Genomic DNA, 25,251 nt, shown 5'->3' on the forward strand with positions numbered 1-25,251 from the left:
GAGCTGCCCAGGGCGGCGGGGCTGGCGGAACCCCCCCGCTCGCCATCGCCTCGGCGTTTATCGCCGCGGCCCCACCGGACGCCGCTTCCCCGGGGGGGCTCCGGGGGGCTCCCCCCGCCGCCGCCAGCCAGCGGCCCGCACCGGCCCCGCCCCGCCGCTCCGCCCCTTCTGGCAGCGCCGGGTGACTAATGTCTGTCATATGACTGTGACACCGAATGGAGTCGGGCGGGCGGAACTAGCCGCGGCGAGGGGACGGCGCTGCGCGGAGCCCAGCGCCTCGGCGGCGGCGGGGGCCAGCGGCGGCGCCCCAAGATGCCGCCCACCCTGTTCCAGAAGCTCTTCAACAAGAAGCACGGGCTCATCTCCCCGGCCAGGGACGCCAGGGACGACTGTGTCTTCAGGTAACCGCGACGGGGCCGCCATCCTCCCCTGACCCAAACTTCTGCGCCGAGTTCCCCGCCGCCCTCCGCCGCCTGCCCTGCCCCGGAGGAGCGCGGCCGCAGCCCCCTTTCTTCCCGGCCGCGGCCCCGTTCCCCCTTGGCGGCCGCCCGTGCGGCAGTGGGGCCGCTTGGCGCGGCTCCCCCGCTCTCCTCCGCCTCCCGCGTACCGCTGGCCCCTCGGCCCGTCCCCAGCCCCGTAGCGGGAGCCCCCGGGACGCTGAGGTGCCCGGCCCGGGCCCCTCAGGCGGGCGCTGGGCGGGAGCCCCCCGGGGCCGCCACGTCGGGGACGCCGTGCTGCCTCCTCACGGCTGCCTCCGCCTTCTCCCCCCCCGGTGGCCGCCTCTCCTCAGGGCTGGGTCGTGCCTCTCCCCCTCTCCCCGTGCTGCCTCCCCTCAGGGCGGCCCCCCCGGCCCGGAGCAGCCCGCAGCGGAGCGGGGCTCAGCCCCACGTCGGCCCGTCGCCGCTTGCGTGTCGGTTTCGCCCGATCGCGATCAGCGGCGCCCCCCCCTTGCCGTCCCCAGGGCCGGGTGTGGGGCCCGGGCCCCCCGCGGCTCCCTCCGGGGATGCTGCGGGTCGGGGCGGGGGGAGAGGCGCCATTCCGCTTGAGGCGGTCCCCGGGGAGCAGCCTCAGAAACGCGGAGGAAGGAGACGGGGGGGGAGAAAACGTGAAGTTTTGGCCGCTGCCAAGAGCCGTGTAGGGTTTCTCGTGAAATTTGTCATGCTCTAACCGCAACAAACCGGGATCCGCCGAGCGGTGCCAAGCGCAAGGCGGGAGGCAGGAAGGGCAGCCCTGCTCCGGGAGACCCTTCCCTGCCCCCCGGGGCCGGTGGGCGGCCGTGGGGTGGCGGAGCCCCTCGGCGGGGTGTGGGTGGCGGCTCTGGGTCGCGGTCCTGCGTGGGGAGAGGCTTCCCTGGGCACCGGGGCCTAGAAATCACCCGGGGCCTCCTCGGGGGCTGGGGAGCTTGGGAACAGGTAGTTTTTGTGGCTGTAAAAGCGATGCGGTCCCAGGCTGGCGTAGCGAAGAGGTAACCTGCAGAATCATTTTAAAGCGCTGAGTTTGTGCCTTGGATACAAACACAATATGTTTCATTAGTGAGTTACGCGCTTCTTGGAGCACTTCTGACAGTGCGGTGAAGCTCTCCTCCCACCCGCTGCCTTGGAAGTTATTACCTACAAATGACCAGCCCTTGGGTTGCTCTGGAAAGGGAGATCTCTGACTGATGGGTTGAATTTTAGGTGGTGGGATATCCCTTTTAACTGCAGTGATACAGCTTGGCAGGTTAGGTCGGTAACAGCGTATCTGCACTAATTTAAGCATCATGTTTTCACAGAGTATTGATGGGTCTTTTTGCGTCCTTCTAGAGTCAGGCCACGCTCCTGGACACACCTGAAGTCCAGTGCTGTAACTGCTAGCTTGCACCTCTTAAAGACACTGCTCACAGCTGCTCACACACCTCTCTGCTATTTACTGCGAAGGTGGCTCCTTTTTTTTTGTAATTATCTTCTTTAAGAGGTGTCATCTTATTTCCTAAATCAGCTTAATACTGGGGTCAGACCCCTCGGTGGGGAAGGGGCTCTAGGGCTGCTCTGTATAATGCCTTGCCTTTTCCCCTGTTAGCGATGGATTTGTACAGAGACTGGTGGTTAATTCCACAGCTGCAGCGCAGACCCTGGGGTAGAAATGTGGGGATTGTGTGTGGTGAAAGGAGCGAGAGAGAGTACTCAGCAAGGGCTCTTCTTCCCTCATCACCTGCATCGTTGTGTGCCAAACTGGATGTGAAATTTAAAAGATCTGTCACTGTCTGCTCTTACCTTCCTCTATTTACGTAGTGCTGTCTCACTTTGTGATGTGAACTGTCAACTGGTAACTAGGGAATTTGCAGTTACTTTTTTTTTGACGGACCCACAGGTATAAAATCCCAGGAGGAGGCTGACAGCTCTTCTGCCTAAGGATCTGGGAGCGGGGGAGACCCGGCTCTTAGGAGGGCCAAGTGTTATTTTTTGAAGGCTGATACAGGTGCCCTCTAGGCATGTTGCCTAATGGCTGCTTTCATTTTCCAAATGGGGATAAGTCTTTAGTTAATCCTCACTATGTTACTGGTGAAACTTTTGGATAATATACAAAATAAAGACCGTTATTTATTACAGCTGGGGTTTTAGAGACTGGAAACAAGCACTCTGGGTGTTTAGACTGTTCCTGGTTCCAGTAAACCTGAAGGCAACAACCTCATCAATGTTGGGGGGGGCAAGGTTATGTTTATGGATTGATAGATTATTGTCTGTTTATATTCTAAGTAACAGAACACTTTCCAAATATTCTGAGCGCTGTTATTTCCCACTGTCTTCACTTTGAAAGCTTGGTCCTCTTACTGAGGAGACTCTGTGGAACAGCCATAAAAATACATAAGAATATTCAAAATTTTAGTGGTAAAGTCTGTTCACAAGAAACACAGAAACACCTGGAAGTATTCGAGAGAAGAGACAAACCCGTAAGTTCCAAGGTGTAGAGCACCCGCTGTCTACTGCAAGTAATACTCACATGAGTGGATTTTCCCCGAGGGTAACTTTTACTATAAATAGGAGCTCTTGGCCATACTGTAGCATCTGGCACTGGTGGCTGCTGGTGACAGGAGAGCTCAGCCCAGGCTCGGGCTCTTACAGTTACGAGGAATGTGAGATTTCGTGTATGTTCTTTTCTAGAATTTTAGAACCAAAGTATTCCTGTTGTAACAATATATAAAGCTGTTCACGAGTTGTGTGCTGTGTCTAAAATGTGTACACACTTGTAAATAGCAATTAAATGAACCCTCTTCCAGAATTTTCTGATCAATTTCCCTGGTAAAATGGCAACAATATTACAAATAGTTCCTTAAACTAAGCAGAAGCAGCTACACATTTCTGCTAAATATTATATGGGCACACAGAGCATTCCAGTGCACATCGACATTACTGACTGCCACAGATACCAACGCTGAGCTACTGGGTTTTTTTTCTGGCTTTCTAGGGGTCTGCTTCAGTGCTCTGGAGAGAAGGGAGCTGCTAAACCACTGATAACTGAAACAGCTTTTGGTTCTTCAAAATGGGCTCAGTAGAATGAGCCCAAAGCTCAGTAAATTGCTCAGAGGTCTCAGGCTTTGTATCTTTGTTGTTAAGATATGTGGTAAAGGTAAATACAGCTGTAAGGACTGCAGGAGAGGGCGTCTGTTCAGAGAGTAATTGGGCTGGGAGCACTATTAACCTATTTCAGAGGGAGAGGGATGGTCCCCTAATACTGAATTCTGGGGCTGGTACATTTTGGGGTTGTATGTAGGAGGAAAACTCAGTGTTTCTTTCCATCTTACGTATGAAGTTCAAATACTTGTTCCCTTGTATCTCTAGACATCCTTCCCACCTAGCTGGGGGTTAGAGGGATTACTAATTAGGAGTTCTTTTTACACTACAGCTCGATAAGTTTCAGTGTGTCTTTTTTTTTTAATCTAGGGAGCTCTAAAGAACCGTCTCACCCCCAGGGGCATTCCACCGATGTTTGCAGACTCTGTTTTGCTCTCGTTAAAGCACCTGCTGTAGAGGTACAGCTGTGTGGTAGTTGTTCAAGCTTGAAAGAACCCCTTCCAGTTTCAAGTCTTACCAACGGTGTAGAGTATCTTTGGGCACATTCTTTCTTTAGGGGTTTGCTTTGGTTATCTGCGTATTTCTGAGGACAAGCTCGGTTTTCCAAGTGGGAAGGTACAGGAATAAATAACTTTAAACGTTCTTTTCTTTATTTATGGAGAAGGCCATTTTCAGTCCTCCTGGAAACGTGCTTTCTTGGGGTCTTTCTGTGATACGTGCTGCTCCTTTATTGAGAGAATAGTTCACCAGGTTCCTGAGATATGAAAGGCCTGAGGCTGGCTGCAAAGCAGTATTTCCTGAAATCTGTCTAGGCAAGTACCCCCATCAGCCCAGACTCCTTCTATTCTCCATGGCAGAGACTTTAAATGGTACCCTGAGATTTGTCTCCTTTCACATAATTTTTGGCAGCGGGATTCATCAAGGGAATTGCAATAAACCTCGAGGTGGATATGGGTAGCATGATACAAAGATGCTTCACGAGCCAGTTCCTCTGCAGAGCTGTCTTGCGCAGTAAAAATGCTGTATGTTTTCTTACAAAGGCATAATTGCTTCTTGAACCAGGGGCTAATTTCTTGAAATAAACTGTGAAGAGATTGGAGACATCTAACGATGTGTAGCTGGGGACTTGGTAAAGTGGAGGCTGGAGTAAGGTGAAGGAGGAACATGAAAGTTGTCTTTACGTTGATTTTCCAGTCAAAAGTTTTACCCACAAAATTTCTTTCTAAGTTTTTACATTATTTCTGAAGGTGGCTAGCACTGGTGACATAAATGATGTGGTGGTGTTACGGGGACTGTTTTGCGTTTGTTCCTCCTGTGCTCTGAGCAGGGGTAACCATCACACATTGCCACGTTGCTTTCCATTTTTAAGGTAAGCCTTCATGAGGTGCTGAAGGAGTTCAGAGCCAGCGGTGTCCAGACACTGCAGCATCATCAGGTCTGAGGTTTGAGAGAGCTTAAACAATTAAACGGACAAAAACACTGCCAAAATTCTTACTGAATTAACCTTCTACAAGGTATCCCACTCCACCCAGTCAGAGGCTTTTCTATCGACAGCACATACAGCCTACCTGAGCCCAGGGAAGCAAATTTCTTGCCAAGCCATCAGTCCTTGTGAGCGATGCAGCTAGCGAATCCATCATCCTAACAGCACTGCACAAGGCTTTTTAAAGCTGGTCCTCAACAGTGCTGTCAGTGCATCAAACCAGCCTTACCAAAACCTGCTATTAATGAAATAGTGTGATTTGATATTTGTTCACTTCTGGCATTCTGCAAGTCTTTCACCAATAGTTGTAAAACTCCTGGAATTTCACCACCTCAAAGCCTGTCTTCAAAAAGAGCTTTAGCTGGATTTCATTTTGTAATAGCTCCAGCATTTCATCTTTTCCAGTTATCTGATGAATTTAAAAAGCTTTTGTCCCCAGATTTTTGAAGACTATTCAAATCCTTAAACATCTGAAATGTTCTCGTGTTTTTATTAAGCTCATTTCTTCCCTTTAGTGTTTTTATAAAAAAACCCATCTCTTCTGTAACATCTCTGGAAGAGTTTTTGGCTTTTTGGTTGTATTCATTAGCTTGAGTGTAGCAAATTTTAATAAATATTGCACTTTGATTTATGCACAGTTTTCTCTATTGCTGAGATGACTTTGGCCTGTATTTTGAAATATACTGCTGTTTTCTAAAGTACTTCTTTTTGCCAAATTCTGTTTTGCATTTCCTGTCATCTGAGCTTTTTTGTACCTTCCAGTGCTTTAAGTCAACTTTCATCTTGGAAGCAGAGACACATAAATTAATAGGTTCCAGTAAGCACCTCTGCAGCATGGAGAAAGTTGTGACAGTTTCTGCTGAAGGGGCTGCTCTCCAAGCCCTCCTTGACACCACTCTGTAGGTCTCCAAGTGCTTCTCCGGGTAGGCATGCGTTGCTGCTGAAAGATCTGGCATGTCCTTGAAAATTATATGCTAGCTCTGAATAAGGCAGCACTGCAAGCTGGGTCTGTGCAGTCCCTGAAGGAGCTGCACATCAGAGGGTCGGGGGTCCAGCCAGTGATCGTTATTTGCTCGTATTATCATCAGACCCAAAGGAATTAATTTGCATCAGCACCTCCCTCGTGCTAGGTGCACGTGAATGCAGAGAATGACCAAATAATTTCAAAACTGTTGGGGTTTTTGTACCCACTTTTGTGTCTTGGAAAATTATCCTATGCCCTGGTGGGAATGTGCCCTCACTTCGCTTCAGCTCCTTCCCGTTGCCAGTGGAAGAGGGAACATGAACAGTGGGGTGGAAAAGCCCTCTGCTCGTTTTTTCTCTGCTATTTTAGAAGGAGGTAAAGATACAAAACCAGCTAATACCCAGGTTAAGGGTCACCCTTATTGCCTTTCATGCTGGCATCTCCCGTGGCGGTTGGGATCTTGCGGTGACTTGCGAACTTGGCATCACGAGGTCGCGCTGCCCTTAGTGAACATCACAAGGTCGGTGCCGCCAGCGCACGCTCAGCTTCCTCCCAGCCTGCACCATCGCTTCCTCCCCCTGGGATGGCACGGGTTGTCTGAGGATGGCCTGCGGTCTCCTGCCTTGCTAAGCAGCCCTTGGAACAATCGCTTTCTTAGTTCCCCTTCCAGCTTTTCAGCTCCTTCCTCTGAGTTAGAAATCTCTTTGAGGAGAGGCTGGAGCGAGTGAATCACGTGGTGCCTTGATCACCGCTGGTTAGGCCTTCAGGCCACGCTACTAGTTTGGATTTTGCCAGCTGATCAGGTGAATCCTTTGATTTTACTTTGAGTTTTTCTTGGATTTCCGATGGTATGTGTCAGACAGGCGAGTGTGGCAGTTTTCCCTCTGGAAGGCGTGGATGTCTGCTGTCTTCTTCCCCGTGGGTTTCACCAGACAGGGCTGAGACAGAGCCTGCTCCCGTGCTTGTTCTGTGGAGACAGGGTGAGCTGGTACATCATCTCCACTGTGGGAGAAAGAGTATGTTGACTTCTTGCCATGGTTTCTCTCTGTCTGGAAATAGGTATGTAGGTACACTAGAGTAAAAATGCTTCTTTATACTTGGGTTATGCTGGCAAGCGTTGTAAGAAGGTGTCTCTGCAAACTTAAGGGTGCTGTTTTTTCCCCTCCTTCTCCAGGTGAGGTCACAGGGGTATGAAGATGTGCCAAGAGCATGGGGTGTATGTACCTGTTTGTTCACTGTGAGGTCTTCTCCTTTTCTGAAACAATTCCAGCATTTGTTTTGTGGCAACTGAAGGTGTGTTTGCGTGTCTCACGTTGTAAACCTTGCTCTCTTGGGATGATCAGCTCCTCTGGTTGACTGGTGGATTGTCTTTGTGTTTTCAAAGGGGTTTATCCTTTGCTGTGTGTATGCTTCTGAGTTAGTGTGTGCTCATGGTGACAGCTTGGATGAATTCAGCCTTCTGTTCTGGAATAAACTGGTCCAGTGTGACCTGGAGCCTGAAACTTGTGTTGTAATTTTGGCTGAACGCTGGAGGTGACCACTTCAGAAGCGTGTTTTATGAGTGGAAAGTAACGCACACGGCGGTTTCATGCTCAGAGGCTGTGTTCCCTCCTATTGCTACATCTGGAGCAGAATGTCTGCAAGATCACATGTTTGTGAGTAACATCAGGAAAAATGCAGAGCTGGGTTGCACCAGCGAATCCACAGTGTAGTTGTGCTGGGCTTCCAGAACCGGCTGAGAGCAGAATTTGTCTCTGAGGACTTGAAAAATTTTGCATTTTTGGTGTAGATAGAGAACCTTAATCTATAAAATACCTGCTGGAGGAAAAAAAAATAAGTTATGCCCATGAAAAACAGGAAGTAATTTTACTCATCTGTAAATGACTTGCTAATGCAGCAGCCACTCCACCTTACACTGAGTACTGACAGAATTCCTATATGGGAAATATTCCTTTGGAAAAACTCATTTGCACAAAATACGCACGTGATTGTGCTGCTCCTCAGGAATGTGACCGTAACGATTACACTCAAAAGGGGCAGTCCTCTCGGCAGGATTAATCACCTATTTCTAAAAATACTTGCCCAAATGTGTTCTGCTCCGTAGAAGTGTGAACGGTTATGACGTAGCCTTTGTGTGGAAAAAGGATTTATTTATTTTTACAACAATGCGTTGTGCTGTTGCTTGGTGCTCAGCCAGAGCTTTTAATTGAGGTAATTCTGCACATTTGCGTAATACGACCTTTTTCTTTTCTGAAACCAATAGTTCTGTAGATACTATTATTCGGAATACAACACGCTACAGATAAACTTGTTCAAACCTGTGAATTGCAGCACAACACACTACATATAGAATATTAACGGTGCGTGCATATAGCGTGCATCCATGAGTACAGTGTGTTTGTACGAAGTGTTCTGTCTTTTCTGGAAAAGTAATTTCATAGCCCTTATCAAGTGATTAAACTTCTGGACTTAAGCAGCTTGACTCCAAGTAAAAGCTCTTTATTTTAAACAGTCTTGCCTGATGTTTTTGGGGTGATAATCGAGGTATCTTCCGGCTTTTATGTATTGCCTATCTTTGAAACCATGGCCTTGAAAGAAACCCCCGTTTTGTACAGGTGAAGGACTCTGCTGTCATGTTGCGTAGTAACACCAAGCTTGGCTGTAGACACCCGCATTTCACAAAAGATGTTGAGGTGTTGGAGCGAGTCCAGAGGAGGGCGACCAAGCTGGTGAAGGGTCTGGAGGGTCTGACCTCTGAGGAATGGCTGAGGGAGCTGGGGGTGTTTAGCCTGGAGAAGAGGAGGCTTAGAGGTGACCTTAGTGCAGTCTACAACTACCTGAAGGGAGGTTGTAGCGCAGTGGGACTCAGCCTCTTCTCCCAGGCGACCAGGGATAGGACAAGAGGACACAGCCTCAAGCTTGGCCAGGGGAGGGTCAGGTTGGACATTAGGAAGCATTTCTTCTCAGCAAGGGTCATTAGGCATTGGAAGGGGCTGCCCAGGGAGGTGGTGGAGTCCCCATCTCTGGAGGGGTTTAAGAAAAGCCTGGCCATGGCACTTAGTGCCCTGGTCTAGTTGCCATGGTGGTGTCAGGGCAACGGTTGGACTCCATGATCCCAGAGGGCTCTTCCAACCTGGTTGGTTGATTCTGTGATTCTGTTGATTCTGTCCACTTCAGCCTGAACAACCCAACAATACTCGGTGATCAGTCGTAGCAGGAGTGTGGACCTGGGAGGCAGCCTTTGCTGCAAGCAGCGATCTTGAAGCGTGGAAATGATCCATCACGCACCACTGATCCTGCTCTGTTTCTCCAGGATCTTTCCACAACGTCGTCAGCAGTGATTGTGGCCTAAAATGAGTAAAATACATTACAGAAACAATCGTATTTGCTGTAATATAGGTACTGTTCCTGCCCTGCGCGTTCATGGTGTTTGATGCTCCTCCAGATCTGCGTGTGCCTCGTTAGCAGCGTCTTCGAATGTCTTTCCCTTGCTCCAGCCAAAGTGTCCACAAAACATAAAACTTCTAATAGCACCACAAACCCTCTACCTTTTCAGTTGGTGTGATGTATAACTGGAAAGAAACAGGAGCCAAATTACAGTTTTCTGCCATCTGTTTTAGTTGATAAATGAAGAAACTTTGAGCTCTGTTCAGCCCTGACTTAAGGTCCTGGCATTGTGCCTATTTAAGCCAGAGCAGTATCTTCGCCCCAGTTCCTGTGTCATTTTCCACTTTGAGAGAGAGAAGGTACCTTGTTTGTTGGAGCGTCGCCCGTAGGAGCAGTTGCTTTGCTATGTGCTTGCTTTGTTTTTTATTTTACCCTCGGTACCTATGGAAATGGTGGCTCACGCAGTGCTTCACTTGGTCTCGTGCTCCCCTCTTAGTAATTTCTAAACCTTTTGATCGACTTCAGTTGTGTGTGGTGGAGAATGCGAGAACAGAAGTCCGAGTGAGCTGAGTTTCTGTAGCTGCAGTGAAGATGCTGCACGTGCAGTTGGGTGCCTCCTCCCCGTTAGTACCCATCAAGCTCCGAGCTCGCTGCACCTCGTTGTGTTGTGAACGTGTCGTGAGGTTGTAGTGAAGTGGGAGTCAGCCTCTTCTCCCGGGCAACCAGCGATAGGACAAGAGGACACAGCCTCAAGCTTTGCCAGGGGAGGGTCAGGTTGGACATTAGGAAGCATTTCTTCTCAGCAAGGGTCATTAGCCATTGGAAGGGGCTGCCCAGGGAGGTGGTGGAGTCCCCATCTCTGGAGGTGTTTAAGAAAAGCCTGGACATGGCACTTAGTGCCATTGTCTAGTTGCCATGGTGGTGTCAGGGCAACGGTTGGACTCGATGATCCCAGAGGGCTCTTCCAACCTCATTGATTCTGTGATTCTGTGTTGCTCTTTCTATTGGGCGTGTCGGAAGAGACATGGGTACAGCCAGAGTATGGGCATAGTGGAAGAAGACAGAAGACGTGTGGCTTCGTTTGCTCAGGAAACAGCTGTAGTGTGACCACAAGAAAGGCCAGTCCTGGACTATTGTGAATACCAGAGTATAAAAATCTGTTTGCTGAATTATTCTGCTTTCTAGCTAGTACTGAAATACACACCGTCTACTACATACCCTCATGCCTCGCACATTCCTTGCACAGCTTTGTCCCAAGGGAAAAACAAGCCTCCAAAGACTGTGGACTCAGCACTTAGTTTGCCGTGCTTGGGGGTAATTATGAAAGAGGATGGTAAGTCAGAAGGAAGCACGTGTGAGCAGTTCAGCTGAGAAATGAACTATCAAACAGGAATGACATTCTTGTTGGGTTTTGTTGCCCCTGCCCCCCAAAGACCTGCCTAGAAAATGTTCTTGCCTCGGATGGTAGGACAGTGAATTGGCTTACAGTGCTAACTGTGTTTCTGTTTAGAGGCAGCCCAGACTCTGACCTGTAACTTAAATAGTCAGACAGAAAAAGGTGGTTGGTTTTTTTCAGTACTTAAACATATTTCAGCTGCTGTGAGTTACTGGAAATTACTCTTCTCTCTTAGTAGAAAAGGAAATTGTTGTACTGACAGCATGGAGGGCTAAGCAGCGGTGAAAATGAGCATGTTCGTTTTTTAACTACGTGTATTTTCTAGTCATACAAGAGATGCTAATCATGAGCTCATGACTTCTTTTTTTTTTTCCAAAACAGACATAATTAGGAAGTATAGAAGAAAAAAAAATCAAAGCAACTTAAAATAAATTCTTATGAGAATATAACAGAATTGTATCTTTCTATAAACAGAAATGTTTATCAAACTTTTTTTTTCAGATAAGCAAAAACACCACTTTGGTATAAGACTGATTTATTTTACTTGCTTTATCTTTTAGGTTTTTTTTTTTTTTATAGTATCTGATGTGCAGTTATCTTCAAATGAATTGCTTTGGTTAGTCTGAAAGCGTATCTATTTTAAAATGTGTCATCAATTTTTCAATTGAAGAACGCTCACAGAACTGCCAGGTACCTTGTGTTTGTGTGTTGGGTAACACTTTTTTTCACGTTGGGGTCAGAAAGAAAGATGCTGGGTATTAGGTTTTTTTGTTTGAGTTTTGGTTTTGGGTTTTTGTTTTGGTTTTTTTTTTTTCCCACCTGGATTTGGTATTTATTCATTTAAAGACTGGTCGTCTCTATTAGTAGCCAGCAGGACAAATCAGCTAATTACACTCAGGAGATGACACTAGTCCATACCTGCGCTAGAGGAAAAAACATGCAAGATAAAGTAAAATTCACTAGTGGCAATTGTTCTCATCTGTATGGCGAGAGAAAACAGAGGAAAATGAAATGTACAGGGAACAGGGAGTTTGACAAGAGATTGTTTCTGTATAAAATTTAAAAAAAATAAGAGAAACTTAGAAATGAAGGCAAATACAAAATGGCCCAGTCCTGTAAGGTGCTGAGCATCTTCAGCATAACTCGGTGGGGTTTGAAGGCTTTCAGTGCTGCAGCCTTGAGGATACCTAAGCTGGAAGAAGAGAGATCCTAAGGGTTGAACGCGTACGTTTTACAGGGTTCTTCCTGCTTGGTATTCCCTGCTCCGTGTAATGTTCTCCCTCATCATCACTGTCCCGGTTGTTTTGAGAGGGGATCTTATCAACACTTACAAATACCTTAGGGGTGGGTGTCAAGAAGAGGGGGCCAGACTCTTCTCAGTGGTGCCCAGTGACAGGACAAGGGGCAACGGGCACAAGCTGAAACACGGGAAGTTCCATCTGAATATGAGGAAAAACTTCTTGACTTTGAGGGTGCCAGAGCCCTGGCACAGGCTGCCCAGGGAGGGGGGGAGTCTCCTTCTCTGGAGATATTCAAACCTGCCTGGACGCGACCCTGTGCAATGTGCTCTGGGTGACCCTGCTTTGGCAGGGGTTGGACTGGGTGATCTCCAGAGGTCCCTTCCAACCCATAACCATTCTGTGATTCTGCTTTGAAAGCTAGTGCTTACACACATGCACATGCGCACACACACGTACACACAGACGAAGAGTTCAAGCCCAGCTCACTTTCCCTTCCATTTTTCTGTTCTCTTCTTAGTTTTGTCCTGTCTGAGGCCTGCAGTGCTGCCTCTCCTTTCTGAAGGTGTCCCCTGGGTGCTGTACCACCCCCTCCTCCTCCTGCCACAAGCAGTAGGGTGCATCCTGTTTGGGGTTACTGCTGTGTCACTTGAAGTGACATGTGCTAGCATGAGAAGGGGAAAGGGAAACGAAGAGCCAAGTGAGTGATTACTCTGCCAACAGCTCCTTTCAAAAAAAAATCCAACAAAACAGCCCAGTCCAAAATGTCCCGGTGGCATTGACAGCTCTTGCTGGCCAGCACGTGAGCCTTTCTTTCCTGTTGATGCAGCGGAATAAATAGCTTCATGTGGTGCTGTTACTGGTTCACAGCAGGATCCTCGCAGCACTGGGCTTCTCCGAGTTCCCACATCTTACAGATGCTCGTGTGGACGGACTCAATAGGGAGCAAAAAGATGAGGCAAGAAAACGCTTTTGAATGAGACAGCAAAGCTGAGTCTGCCACTCCATAGGAATGAGAGGAAACAATAAATGTTGTTTTTGTTCATGTTAGCCTGGGGTACGTGGACTACAGAAGATGCAGGAGCTGATACTGAGCTGATCAGAGCTAGTCAGAAATGGCTTGTTCTGCGCAACCCCAGGAGAGTCCTTCTAGGAGCCAGGCAGGAGTTGCCCCAGTCACATCTGGTGGCAAGCTGTGTTGGCTGGGAGCGTGTGGAACTACATTCTCATTGAATCCATTACCACCGGCAGAAAGGGGTGTATTGTACATACACTGAATGTATATATGTATCTTGATTAAGTACAGCCTCTCCCAGAGGAACAATGTCGGTTTTATCAAGTGTTTCTGTTGATTGTGTGAGGCAGAGCTGGTTTGGAGCGTGAGTTCCAGCTCAATCCCGCGATAAGGAAGGTGTGTGTTTGGAGCGAGTTTCAGTGCTGATACCCAGGGAGGGCACGCCGAGCCGAACCTGCAGTTTCTTTATCGCAGACCAAGATTTTAACAGTAAGAAAAGCCACGTGGACACATAGGGGCTGTTTTCAGTTGATGCTCAGAGCCTGCGTGTATCTGTGTTGTGGAGTTTTCAATCAGACTTGACCAGTTCAGCTATTCTTCAGTGGAAGGTCCCTCTAGATGGATAGTTGTGTTGAAAAGCTTATTTAAATAGTGCAATGGCCAATCCTACATTGTATTTTCCATTCGTACCATTCTCAGAAACCCAAGACCGTGAGCATACAGCGAGACTTAGAAAACCAAAGGGGACAGCAGAAAATCTGAGCATACAGAGTTCAGTGTGGCCATGAGCAAAGCACTCTCTTGCAAACCCAGTAGAGCACTTTGTTAAGCTTGGTTTAAAGACTGAGCAGCTCCTTTCAAATCAGAGGGACCATTAGCTGGCTGGTGGCTAAAAGCATGCTTAAGTGCTCCTCTGCTTTGGGGAACCAAGTATTCAGGACCTCACAGTTTTAGTGTGTTTGTTAGGTGCCAGGCTGGTCCGTTATTCTGGCAGTGTGTATGTTTTTGCAGCTATTAAATGAAGTTGGATGGCCATGTGGCTTGTTCAAGCATCTGATTTTTATTTGTCCTCCTGTCCTTAGGAGTTACATAAAAGAGAAGTCAAGCAATGTCTTTAGTGTCTGCTCTATATAGATCTACCTGAAATAGTTTCAGGTCACCTTTCCATGCTTAATTTGGAAAACAGTTGAGCAGCATGACTCTTGCCTTGGAGAAATGAGCAGTCTGGGCTCTTCACAGTAGTCTTGGGGCTCTTGCAATATCTGTGCAAATCAAGGTCTCATCCCTTCCGCAAATTAAGTAGGGGCCCGTTCAACTCGTAGAGCCAGTAAGGGAGGGATGTTCAGTCCATGGGTTGGAGCCTAGTTAGAAAAGTCTTCCCTCCTGAAAAGCAGTTGTAGGGTAGATCCAGTCCACCTAGATATTCCTTGATGTTACGTGGCAGATCTGTGAAAACATCCTGATTGTTTCTGGTCCAGAGCCTGGCAGTAGTCTTAAAATGCAGCGAACGTCCTGGTTAGTAGTTTTGAGGGTTAACTACGGGGTTTGTTAAAGGTGCTCAGGAGCAGAGCTGTCACAGAAGCAAGCAGTCACTCGGTGTGCAGAAGGATTGCAGAACTGGGCCAAGCATCACATCAGAGTTTTGAAGGTGTTGGAGGATGCTTAGATGGCAAGAGACAAACAGAGCGGTGTCAGCCAGTTGTTGATACCTGGGGAGTATCTGTGCACTCGTGGGATATTGGTATAAACGAGTATCACGTACGGATAGGCCAGACTGGGGTTTAATTCCATAGATATTAATTTGTTTATACAATCATCCTCTGTCTTTAGTTTGCAGTTGTTCCTGTGTAACTGAGACGGGTTTTTGGTGAAATCTGAGGGGGGAATAAGACTGAGTCAGCACTCCGCTTAAGCCGTGTGCTTTACTTGAAGTATGTAAGTAGTTTCATTGCTCCCAACGAAATCGCTCATGTGCTCAGCATTAGGCATGTGTTTTAAATAAGTTGCTGATCCAGAGTCTAAATTTTTTTTTTTTTGGAGTAAAAGCTACACGAATGAGGAGGGTAAGGCTACGTACACACAACGTTTAAAATGCTATGGATCAGAGGTTTAAGGTGGTATTCTTCAGGAGAAAAAGCTTTTGGCGTTTAATGCATTTTAGTGACACACTGAGCTTAAATGTTGCCTGCGTTGGAAAAGTCATCATTGTTAATTTTATGTGACTGTCTTGATAAATGACCTGGTAACGTAGCAAACTAAGGTTCACTGTAGCCCTCTGCAACACCGGGCTTTAGAGTGAAAGCAGCATTTTGGGATTATCCCTACGTCAAACCTCGGTTGAACTGAGTACATATAAATACTCGTCCGCCAGCTTTTCCTATTACAAACACACACAGTTTGTGAAATTGGTTTACCATGTGCTGAAAATTTCTTTGATATTTTTAAAAGCCTGTTGCTACGGCAACCGGACCCCATAACAGAGAAGCTTTTGGGTAATAAGGCGGCTAAGAAATTCAGTTAACAACCAGGAGTAAAGCCATAGCAAACCAGCTTGTGTTCTTGTTTCAAAAGCAAACAAACAAACCAGCCCCAGAAGCAAGCGTGGTATCCCGGAGCAGCTTGGACCTGGATTACCAGGGCACACCCTGCTCGCAGGGCTTGCGCTGCGAACGCTCCAGCTGGTCTCGGCTCTTACGGCGCAGAATAATCAGGGAGTTCACAAGCATCTTGCTCTGAAATCCTTGAGATGTCTTTTTTTTAAATTTTTTTTATTTTTTTTTTCATATGGAAAGGCTGAAGTGATTTGATGGTTTGGCTTATGGGCAAGGAAACATGAGTTTTGCTTCTCAGAACTGGATGTCCCCTTTGTGCTTTGCTAATACAGAAACTGGCAGAACAGGCATTACTTTTTCTTTGACGTTAGGGCTTGCAGCCCTGTTTCCTTGTGTCTCATGACTGAGTGAATCAACACCTAATTAAACAGTCACATGAGGGACAGACTGAAATGCTTCTCAGGCACTGATCATTGTGAATCTTTGGAGAATTAACTTCTTACATCTGTCTTCCTCCTTCTCCAAGGATCCCTGAACAGCTGCAGCTTTGCATTTTTTTTTTCCCCTTCTTCCAGGGGAAAAAAGATCACATAAACCTTGGCTAGAGCAACGCTGTCTGTGCAGATAAATGAGACCTGGGGTAGGGGGGAGAGAAGACTTGGACGTACTGGACAAAATCTTGAGAAATCAGAATGATTTGAGTTTGTGCTGGGGATGACTTAGCTGAAGGCCTCAAGTGTAGTCCTTGTGCGTTTGACACTCCTGGGAATTTAACTGAAAATATGAACTTTGGGCAAGGAAGTGCAGTAAGTTCTTTGGAGTGGTCTGGGGGGAATTCTTGGTAGCTTTAATATTAGTTGTAATTCTTTTGCTCGCAGCACGTTATGAAGGGTCCGTAACAATTGCTTTCCATCTCTGAGTGGCAAATACTTGTGTGGAGATTTATTGGGCTCTCTATTATCACCCAGTCACGAGTGCAGCCGCCTTAATCAATTACAGGGCCGTGGCCTACGGCCAAGGAATGCTCAAATCCCCACGCTGCTGCTCGCGCTCTGTGACTTTCACCACCAAGGCAATATTTCCTCCCTGTATAAAACCTCACGAAACAAGTACTAGAGGATGTTTTAATCAGCGTGAGCAGATGGCCACTGCCACGCTGACATGGCGGTGGGCTCCCGGGACACGCGGGGCTGTGCAGCAGACGCCATGGTCTGTCGCGCGCGGTTTTTTGGCCCTGGCAGCAGAGGTGGCAATCACAGAATCACAGAATCAATCAGGTTGGAAGAGCCCTCTGGGATCATCAAGTCCAACCATTGCCCTGACACCACCATGTCAACTAGACCGTGGCACTAAGTGCCATGTCCAGGCTTTTCTTAAACCTCTCCAGAGATGGTGACTCCACCACCTCCCTGGGCAGCCCCTTCCAATGGCTAATGACCCTTGCTGAGAAGAAATGCTTCCTAATGTCCAACCTGAACCTCCCCTGGCCAAGCTTGAGGCTGTGTCCTCTTGTCCTATCGCTGGTTGCCTGGGAGAAGAGGCCAACTCCCACTTCACTACACCCTCCCTTCAGGTAGTTGTAGACTGCAATAAGGTCACCTCTGAGCCTCCTCTTCTCCAGGCTAAACACCCCCAGCTCCCTCAACCGTTCCTCATAGGTCAGACCCTCCAGACCCTTCACAAGCTTGGTCACCCTCCTCTGGACTTGTTCCAACACCTCAACATCTTTCTTGAAGTGCAGGAGTCCTTATAGTTCCTAGGAAGAGCATGAAAATAAAAGCCCTAAAGACTCTTTAAGCTGAAGATAAATACAGGGAATTAAATGTTTGTCTATTAAAAAATGAAAATGTCAGGATTCCTCAACCTACGTACTCTTATTACATCAGGAGTCGTTGAAGGGTTTATTATTAATATTAGAATTGATAACACTAGTGGAGCTATAGTGATCCCTCTAAGATGTCTTCATTTCATGGTAACAGAGTTCTTGCAGTCAACCTTGACTCTAGTATATCTTCTTTTCTCATCATTCTATTATCTATTTATATCCGTGATCTCCAAAATAAAAAGCAGCAATTCACCATTAAGTTACCTAAGCAATAAACTTTGCAGTTGATACATCTAAGCTTGTGAGCTTGTTTTATGTGTGGAGTTAAGGATTGAAGAATCTATCTAGACATCTCCAGAATTACACAACATAAGGGGGGGGAAGAAAATATTTCCCCTCACAACCCTCCTCTGCTACACTAGATAATTCTGTGTGACTTCACAAAATTCTTTATTTCCACCAACCGTTTACGTGCATCAAAAGCAATTTGTATTGGAACTTTTTTCTTCCTGACTTTTCATTAAACACACACAATACTGAACTATTTACGCTTTATTTTTAATAGCTACAGCAGAAGATTATTCTACTCTGCACACCCGAGAGCACACAATAAAATAACTGTTTGGCAGGGGGAAAATGCCCTGTTGTCTTGCAGTACCAGTTGGTATTATGGAGGTTTGTTCGGTGTCTTATTTATAGTAGATTGCAGTTGGAAATGCGATACAAGACAAACACCAATGTTCCAGTAGCTTAACCACGCATGAGGTTTTTACTTTGATAGTAATTTTTATTTTAAGCATCTTTTATCATGACTTGAAAAATTACAACAGGGAAGGGACAGGCAATCTGCTGAGGTCTCAGCATCCGTGTTCTTATAAGAAAGGTAAAGTTCGATGTCGTGCCCTCCAGGAATGCTCCCAGGCAGATCCGTGTTTATGCTGATGCTCCTTTACACCGCCTGGAGAGACAGTTTATTCCAGTCATGAGACCTCTTGCTGCTAGTGAGAATCCTGTGTATGGAGAGTTTATAAACTTTGCTTCTCTGTTGATTTATTTTTTTTTATATATGAAAAGCATTTTTTTCAGTGTTTAAAAATCTGTTTTCCTTTCAAAACCTAGACCCTGTTTGCTTTAAAAACCTGTGCACTATTTGCAGTGATCTTTCTCATCCTTTTGGCTCTTGCTGACCTTTGGCTGAGCTTATGTTGGTGCATGCAGGTATGTGTGTGTGCTCCAGCCCTGTACGGAGGGTTTATGCTTTAATACTGTCCACTCCTCCTCTCCAGCAGTGAGGAATTCAGTGGAATGGTTTTTTGCAGGGATATCAAATGCACAGAAAGCACATCTTTTTACAAGTCTAGGTCAGTGCTAATCCTACTGAGGCGAGTATTTTGTAGATAAATGGTATCCAAGTATTTCTAGGCAGATTTCAAATAAAATCCTAATTGGTTTTCTCTCTTTTTCTCTAGTGTGGCTTCCAGCGCCTACCTTTGTGCATTACTAAGCAATAAACATTCTTGGCTGGCTTACTGGCCCTTTGTTGTGTGCGTTTATAACGTGTGTGAGGGAAGCCTTCCTTGAGGAGAAAGGCTCAAAATCTCATTAAGGCAGTGGGGAACAAAAATGAATTATTTCATTACTTTTTTTAGCTTGTGGTTGGAGCCAACTGGTGCCTCCTTGGTTTAAAATCAGATATTTATACCCAAAAGGTGCGTAAGAGCCTTTCCAGTAGATCTAAATGCTGTGGTTGGGTGGCTGTGGATGGGTACTGAAGTGCTCTCCCAGGATCTCTCTGGAAGGAGACGGGCAAAGGCAGGAGATTTTGATCACTTTATTTTTTTAACTTGTTAAGTGTTTTTCTGAAGATGGATAATATTTTCAGCTTTGTTTTCCAGTGCAAATTTACACACACTCAAAAAAGCCTGCACCCTTTCAAAGACACAGAGAGTGTCGTATTCCCTGCCAAAGCCGAGTACTGCCTAGGTGGTAAATGAGGGGCTTTTTTGGAATTGGGGGGGGGGGGGGGGAAGATGCCTTTCTGGCGATACCTTTCAACAATAGATGCCGTAGGCCTGTTGCAACTCCCATAAAGCTTTCATAGCATAAGTGAAAACAAGTTACTGTATCTGGAATACAACCAACGTTGTAATTACAGCTTTTTTACTAACCAGTAGCCCAGTTGGGGTTTTATTTGTGCAGATAAGCAGTGAGGAGGGGGTGGCCGAGGGGCTGTGCTGTGCCTCTCTGCACTGAAAGTTGCCGTCTGTTGAGCAGGGTGGGTTACGGTTCTGCGTAGGAAGAGGAGGCTCAGAGGTGACCTTATTGCAGTCTACAACTACCTGAAGGGAGGTTGTAGAGCAGTGGGAGTCGGCCTCCTCTCCCAGGCAACCAGCGATAGGACAAGAGGACACAGCCTCAAGCTTGGCCAGGGGAGGGTCAGGTTGGACACTAGGAAGCATTTCTTCTCAGCAAGGGTCATTAGCCATTGGAGGGGGCTGCCCAGGGAGGTGGTGGAGTCCCCATCTCTGGAGGGGTTTAAGAAAAGCCTGGCCATGGCACTTAGTGCCCTGGTCTAGTTGCCATGGTGGTGTCAGGGCAATGGTTGGACTCGATGATCCCAGAGGTCTCATCCAACCTGATTGGCTCTGTGATTCTGCACACCCCCCCTTGCATTGCTCCATCCCTGCCCAGCCTGAGCCTCCTCTGAGCAGGGCTTTGTCTCTGCAGTTGGCAGCCAGGGCGTTTGGATCTGAGTGCAGGCTTGGACCTGGGTTTAAAATACCACAGGTACATACTGGTGTGACCAGAACATCTCGCTGTCCTCAGCAATTTAGAGACGTTGTTTTTGACAACTTACTCCTCTGTTCCAGCTCGGTAGGCAGGATGTTCCCTGTGCCTGGATGTACACCTAGAGAAGAGGATGGTGCATGTTTAATCTTAGAGAGGCCTGAGTATTTTCTTGGATGTGGGAATGGTGACAGTGCGTTTGAACCAACACTGAGTGTCTGAAGGCCTTCCTCAAACAATAAATATTCACTGATCTGGCTGAAGCACTGTTTACTCTCTGGACACTTTGAGTCTGTCTCTATTTGAAGAGGAATTCCTTCCAGTATTTTTCCTCATCAGTTGTTGGATGGAGGCTGGGTCTGCTTTCAAAGCACTTGTCTTTATAAGCATCAGGTTACCCTGAGGTAAAATGGAAACCTTAGATGTTACTCCTGTAAATAAATGCGTACATAATACATTGCACTGAACTTCTCACCATTGCATGTCTGAGAAAAAAGGTCACTTTTGACATCAGTAACCTTTAGAGTGGTGCATTTACCACACAGGTAAAGAAAGTTACCGTGCACACCACATTCCTTTCACTAGATCAAGAAGGTAGGAGAGGTCAACTGTTACTGCTTACAACTCCCAAGGCTTGGCATTTTAAGCTTTAAAGGCAAGATTTGGTTTTAAGGCATGGGTTCTGTAAACAGCACATGCTCAATTTTGCTCATGTGAGTAATTCCATTGAATTCCCTGGCACTAGTCACATATGAAAAGCTTAGTCTAGAGTATACGTCTGTGTGGGGTCAGGACCTCGACTCTTCATTTCTAAATGCGAAATTTCCTGTAAAACATTCATGGTCACAAAAGATAGTGATTATGGATTTGGAACCAAGTAAGTATATATTTCCCAGTTTTACTGCGTTTCAAAACACTTGCCCAGCACCAAACATAAAAATACTACCTTTGTGTAAGGCAGCAGCAAATCTGCTGTTGTGTCAATACATTAAGGATTTCTCCCTGAACTTAATCCAGGAGATGAGTAGCAGAAGAGCTCAGTGTTCTCCAGTGGAATCCATCCTGGGTGGCAAAGCATCGTCCAGGCGTGCTGGGGTTGCTGGGTCTTGGGACCGGAGCCCATGAAGAAGAGCATCAGCTCACCTGCTCTGTGATATAGGGGAATCATGGATAGCCATAAACTGTGTGCTGTGGGATGCAGTGGAACAGGAGATCCTGATGATAAATGGATTTTTGTTGCCTTTCTATTTGAAATACTGGCAAAACCTGTAGGTTTTCAGACAGTGAAAAAAACTGCAGTAGGAGCTATGATGCTGCAGTCTCCTGCCTTTATATATTTCTTGATCTGTGTCCAAAGATAATACAAAATTAATAGTATGAATGATTAGCCCCACATATGCCTGTGACAATACTTGATGGCTTTTAATGTACATCGCTTTTTTGAATGCCCAGTTCCTTCTTCACTTCCCCGTCCATCTCTCTTGTTCCTCCCCCACAATTCAGAGAAAAAAAAGTTCTTTAAATAGCAAGCTTTTTGCTTTTGTGATGGACCGAGCAGGCTTCCTAGCATGGCCCAGGTTACGAGAGCAATCCTGAAACCTTGCTGACAGCCATCAGGTTGGTCAGGATTTCTTTGTGGGTATCATTTCACATCTTTCTCCTCCCTCCCCCGCCATAAAACCCTATATATTGCCATCCAGTTGTCTTGCATGTTCCTGACGCTTCACTTGTAATATTAATGAGCCCTTCACACGGGGCATACAGAGCTTTCTTTGTCCTGACGGGAGGCGATGGGGAGGGGGAGCGGGTGCCGCTGCGGAGCTGGTTTGACTGAGAGCTGAGACCCAGCGAGGCGAAGGCAGCGAGCACCCGTAGCCGTGGGCACCTCTTCCCCCTTCCCAGCGCGCAGGCGAGTGAGACCCCGTCCAGTTGCGCGTTCAAAGGCCTTTATTGCGCCGGCGAAATGGTGCGCGGGGCCGGCGGCGCTGGGGCTGGTGGCGGCGGATGGCGGCTCCAGGTGGCCCAGGCTGACAGCTGGGTCACATGATGGCTGTCAGCGCTGCCTCGGCCACCCCTCGGCCCCCGCTCCCCCAGCTCCGGCATCCCGTCGCTCCCAGGAATGTAAAGGCTTGGGGGGGTGCGAGCTGGAAGGAGGTCGCGTTGCTTTGGCCACCCCCTTCTTGTCCGAGCGGGCTGAATTCCCGACGGTCGCGGCTCGCGGAGGTGCAGGACGGCAGCCACAGTTGCCAGGGGACTTGGGTCATGAGACTCAACTCGGATCGCGGTCGCTAGAGGAGGCGGATGGTGGGACTGACATGTACGCTCCGGCTGCCAAAGCAGCGCTTGGCTGCGCGGTGAATTAGATTGATCTCTGCAGCAATACCCTGGGAGAGACAAAGCAGCGGGGAAGACGGGCGATAGTTCCTCGAGCAGAAATCCCGGGCTGTGCCACGGAATGGAGGGGCAGGAGTGGGGTTATGAAACCCCGGGGCAGCGCGGACGCAGCCTGGTGCAAACGCCTGTGTCGCGCTTCGGCAAACTGCTTCCTTTAAGGTGGTTTTTGTGATCCTGTTGCTAGGATTAAGCCTTTTTTGCATTGCAGCATGGAGAGTCTTTTGTTTGAGTTAAATTCAGACCTCTTGATATGTCACCTGACAGTCTTGTGGTTTGGGATGAATATGGCTCATTGCTATTATTAACCTGAGTTGGCAGCCGGGCACAACAGGAGTTTAGAGGGATTTCGAAAAGTGGAACTGCTCGGGGGACAAAGATGCTTCCCAGGTACGGTCACTCCACAGATCTTGAAATTATTTTAATTATTTGAAAGCTTAATATTCTCACTGTGATGAAAGTATTTCTTTTCCAGAGATGTGAAGCTTTTAAAGATTCTATTTTTTTAATGATTTTTCTTATATGCTAAATGGTATGAATGTATTTTTTTTTTTCCCTGAATTGGTTCTATCTGTTGTAATTTTGCAAAGGGAAGTGCAGTTGACTGGGATAATGTAAAACATTGTGTTCGATGACAGTGAATTTAACTGAAAGGAGCTCTGTCTCATGTGTGTGTTTTTTATTAAAACAGGCATTTCAAAAGAGCATGGAGATTGTGTGTGTGTGCGTATATGTGCGTATGTTTGCATGCTTAAATCAGCTAAAAGCTAAACAGGTACTTTTTGAAATTACATGAAGTAGTCTCAAAAATATTTTATGAAATTACTAATACTAACTGTAAATTGTGAAGCTGTGTAAATTGCAAAGTTACTCAACATGCTGCACATCTTTAACAAAACCTTCCAACCTACTTATTTTCAATATCGCACTCCAGATTATGATTAATGTGTTGACTAGACTGCACCTAAGATGTATATATTACGTGTATTTGCTTGTGGAAAGGCATCTGGCTCATGTATTGGACTTTAGAGTATAAATTAGGTATCTTAATGAGAGCCAAGTGACTTGGTAGAAGGGAGAAAAAAATGAAAACAAACTAAAGTCAGCTTCATATACAGTTAAAGAATTAGAGCCAAGGCCCTTGGAAGCCAGCTGAAGTGTATGTCCAAGTTTATTACACCGAGTGTGAAATATCTGGCTGACTGAATATGTGCCTGGTGTACAATATGTGCTTAGTATAAGCAGCAGGAGTTTCCTGGAGCTGAAGTGCAGCTATTCAAGGTGAGGATTGCTAAGCTGGTAAATGAACGAGACAGATTTATAGATGTAGCGTGGAGCTGACCTCTACGGCGCGGCAAGGCCTGTGGACGTGTCTCCCTCCTTCAAGACATAAAAAGGGGGCGGCTTGGATTTTTTTTTTTTAAAGAAACATTATTTCCTTGTGATAAATCTTAAAAATGTAACTGCTCCAAGCAGTCACCCATCGTGAGTGGTTGTCCCTGAGATAATCCCCTGTCTGTTGGTTCTTCCAAGCTACCCAGAGTACAGGTCCGTTGACTTCTGCAAAAGCCCCGCTGAGATCAGAGTGAGAGAGGGCGGCATCGCCCAGGGTGCTGGGTAAATCCTTCGCCATCGATCGCTCCCTCCGTGACTGTGGTCAAGTCACAGACTCTGGTCTTCTCTGCAGAATCAGCAGGCGTTCACCACAACAGTCACACAACCCTGAAGTGACCTCAGCTCTTCTAAAGGCAATTGTGTCGCAAAATTTTTTCTAACTATAGGCCCCGTGGTTTCTCTGCTTCAGGGATCTTCTTCCTCCTCACAGCCTTATGGTCATGGTATGTCACCAGCATTTAAATGGAATCAATCTCTCACTGAAAACATCAACTTTGCAAATCAGCAATGCAGTCTGGATCATTCTTATCACGGGAATCCTGACAAAGTTCTTTGGCACTTCAGGTGTTACTAAAAAAAAACTAACTTGCCCAGGCCTCTTTAAAAAAAGCTCTGCTAATATATCATCTTCCAAAGGTGGAAGCATCATTAACATGCCATAGGTGGCTGTTTTCATTGGTTCCAAATGAGTTGTGCCCTTTCAGAAAGGCCTACGCAGCTGCCTTTGTACAGTAGTGCTCAAATAATAAGCAAAATATTGAATTGCAGTAAGAAGGTATTAAAATACATAGAATACCCTCCCCTTGTGTCCTATATACTCAACTTTTGTTGTATCTTCTCAAAGCCAAAAGCAAAAAAATCCAGTAACAGATAATAGAAATGAGCAGGGGAATTTGGGCAGGAGAAGGGAATCCCTTGTTGGAAAAAAATCTCAGTTGTGTGTGATATGATGGTTGGACTGGGCAAGGACCATTTGCCTTCTGCTTCTGTTCACCTTCCCTATACCAAAGCAGGATCCTAAATACTACTAGGTTTATATGTACAGGTGAGCGTGCTTTGATGCGAGTGTACATCTCTGTGGAACGTGAAGATAATCTGCATCTGAAATACCCCAATGCACCCAGTGCAATGGTCTCATATTTACCGTGTAAGTTCTTCGAGAGAGGGGCAGTCTGTCTGTCCAAAGCTTGTGTAGAAGTTGGCTGGGTCTAAGCACCGCTGTAACAACAATAGGACATGAAGAGTATCATCTGCAGGAGTTGGAGAT

General features: G+C 46.8%; 1 protein-coding gene across 3 annotated transcripts in view; it reads left to right on the top strand.

Moving 5' to 3' along the window:
* The first annotated feature begins 233 nt into the window (after nt 1-233).
* FNIP1 (folliculin interacting protein 1) overlaps nt 234-25,251 on the top strand; it is a 68,320-nt gene continuing 43,302 nt past the window's right edge. For 2 of the 3 annotated variants that reach the window (XM_068408509.1, XM_068408511.1), the window contains exon 1: nt 234-401. In XM_068408509.1, the coding sequence (XP_068264610.1) occupies nt 313-401 (89 nt within the window). In that variant the 5' untranslated portion in view covers nt 234-312. Of the gene's footprint in view, nt 402-22,366; nt 22,980-25,251 lie in introns of those variants that run through there. The other variant, XM_068408510.1, reaches the window with a different exon arrangement.

Source organism: Nyctibius grandis, chromosome 10 (assembly GCF_013368605.1).
Source record: "Nyctibius grandis isolate bNycGra1 chromosome 10, bNycGra1.pri, whole genome shotgun sequence".
NCBI lineage: Eukaryota > Metazoa > Chordata > Aves > Nyctibiiformes > Nyctibiidae > Nyctibius > Nyctibius grandis.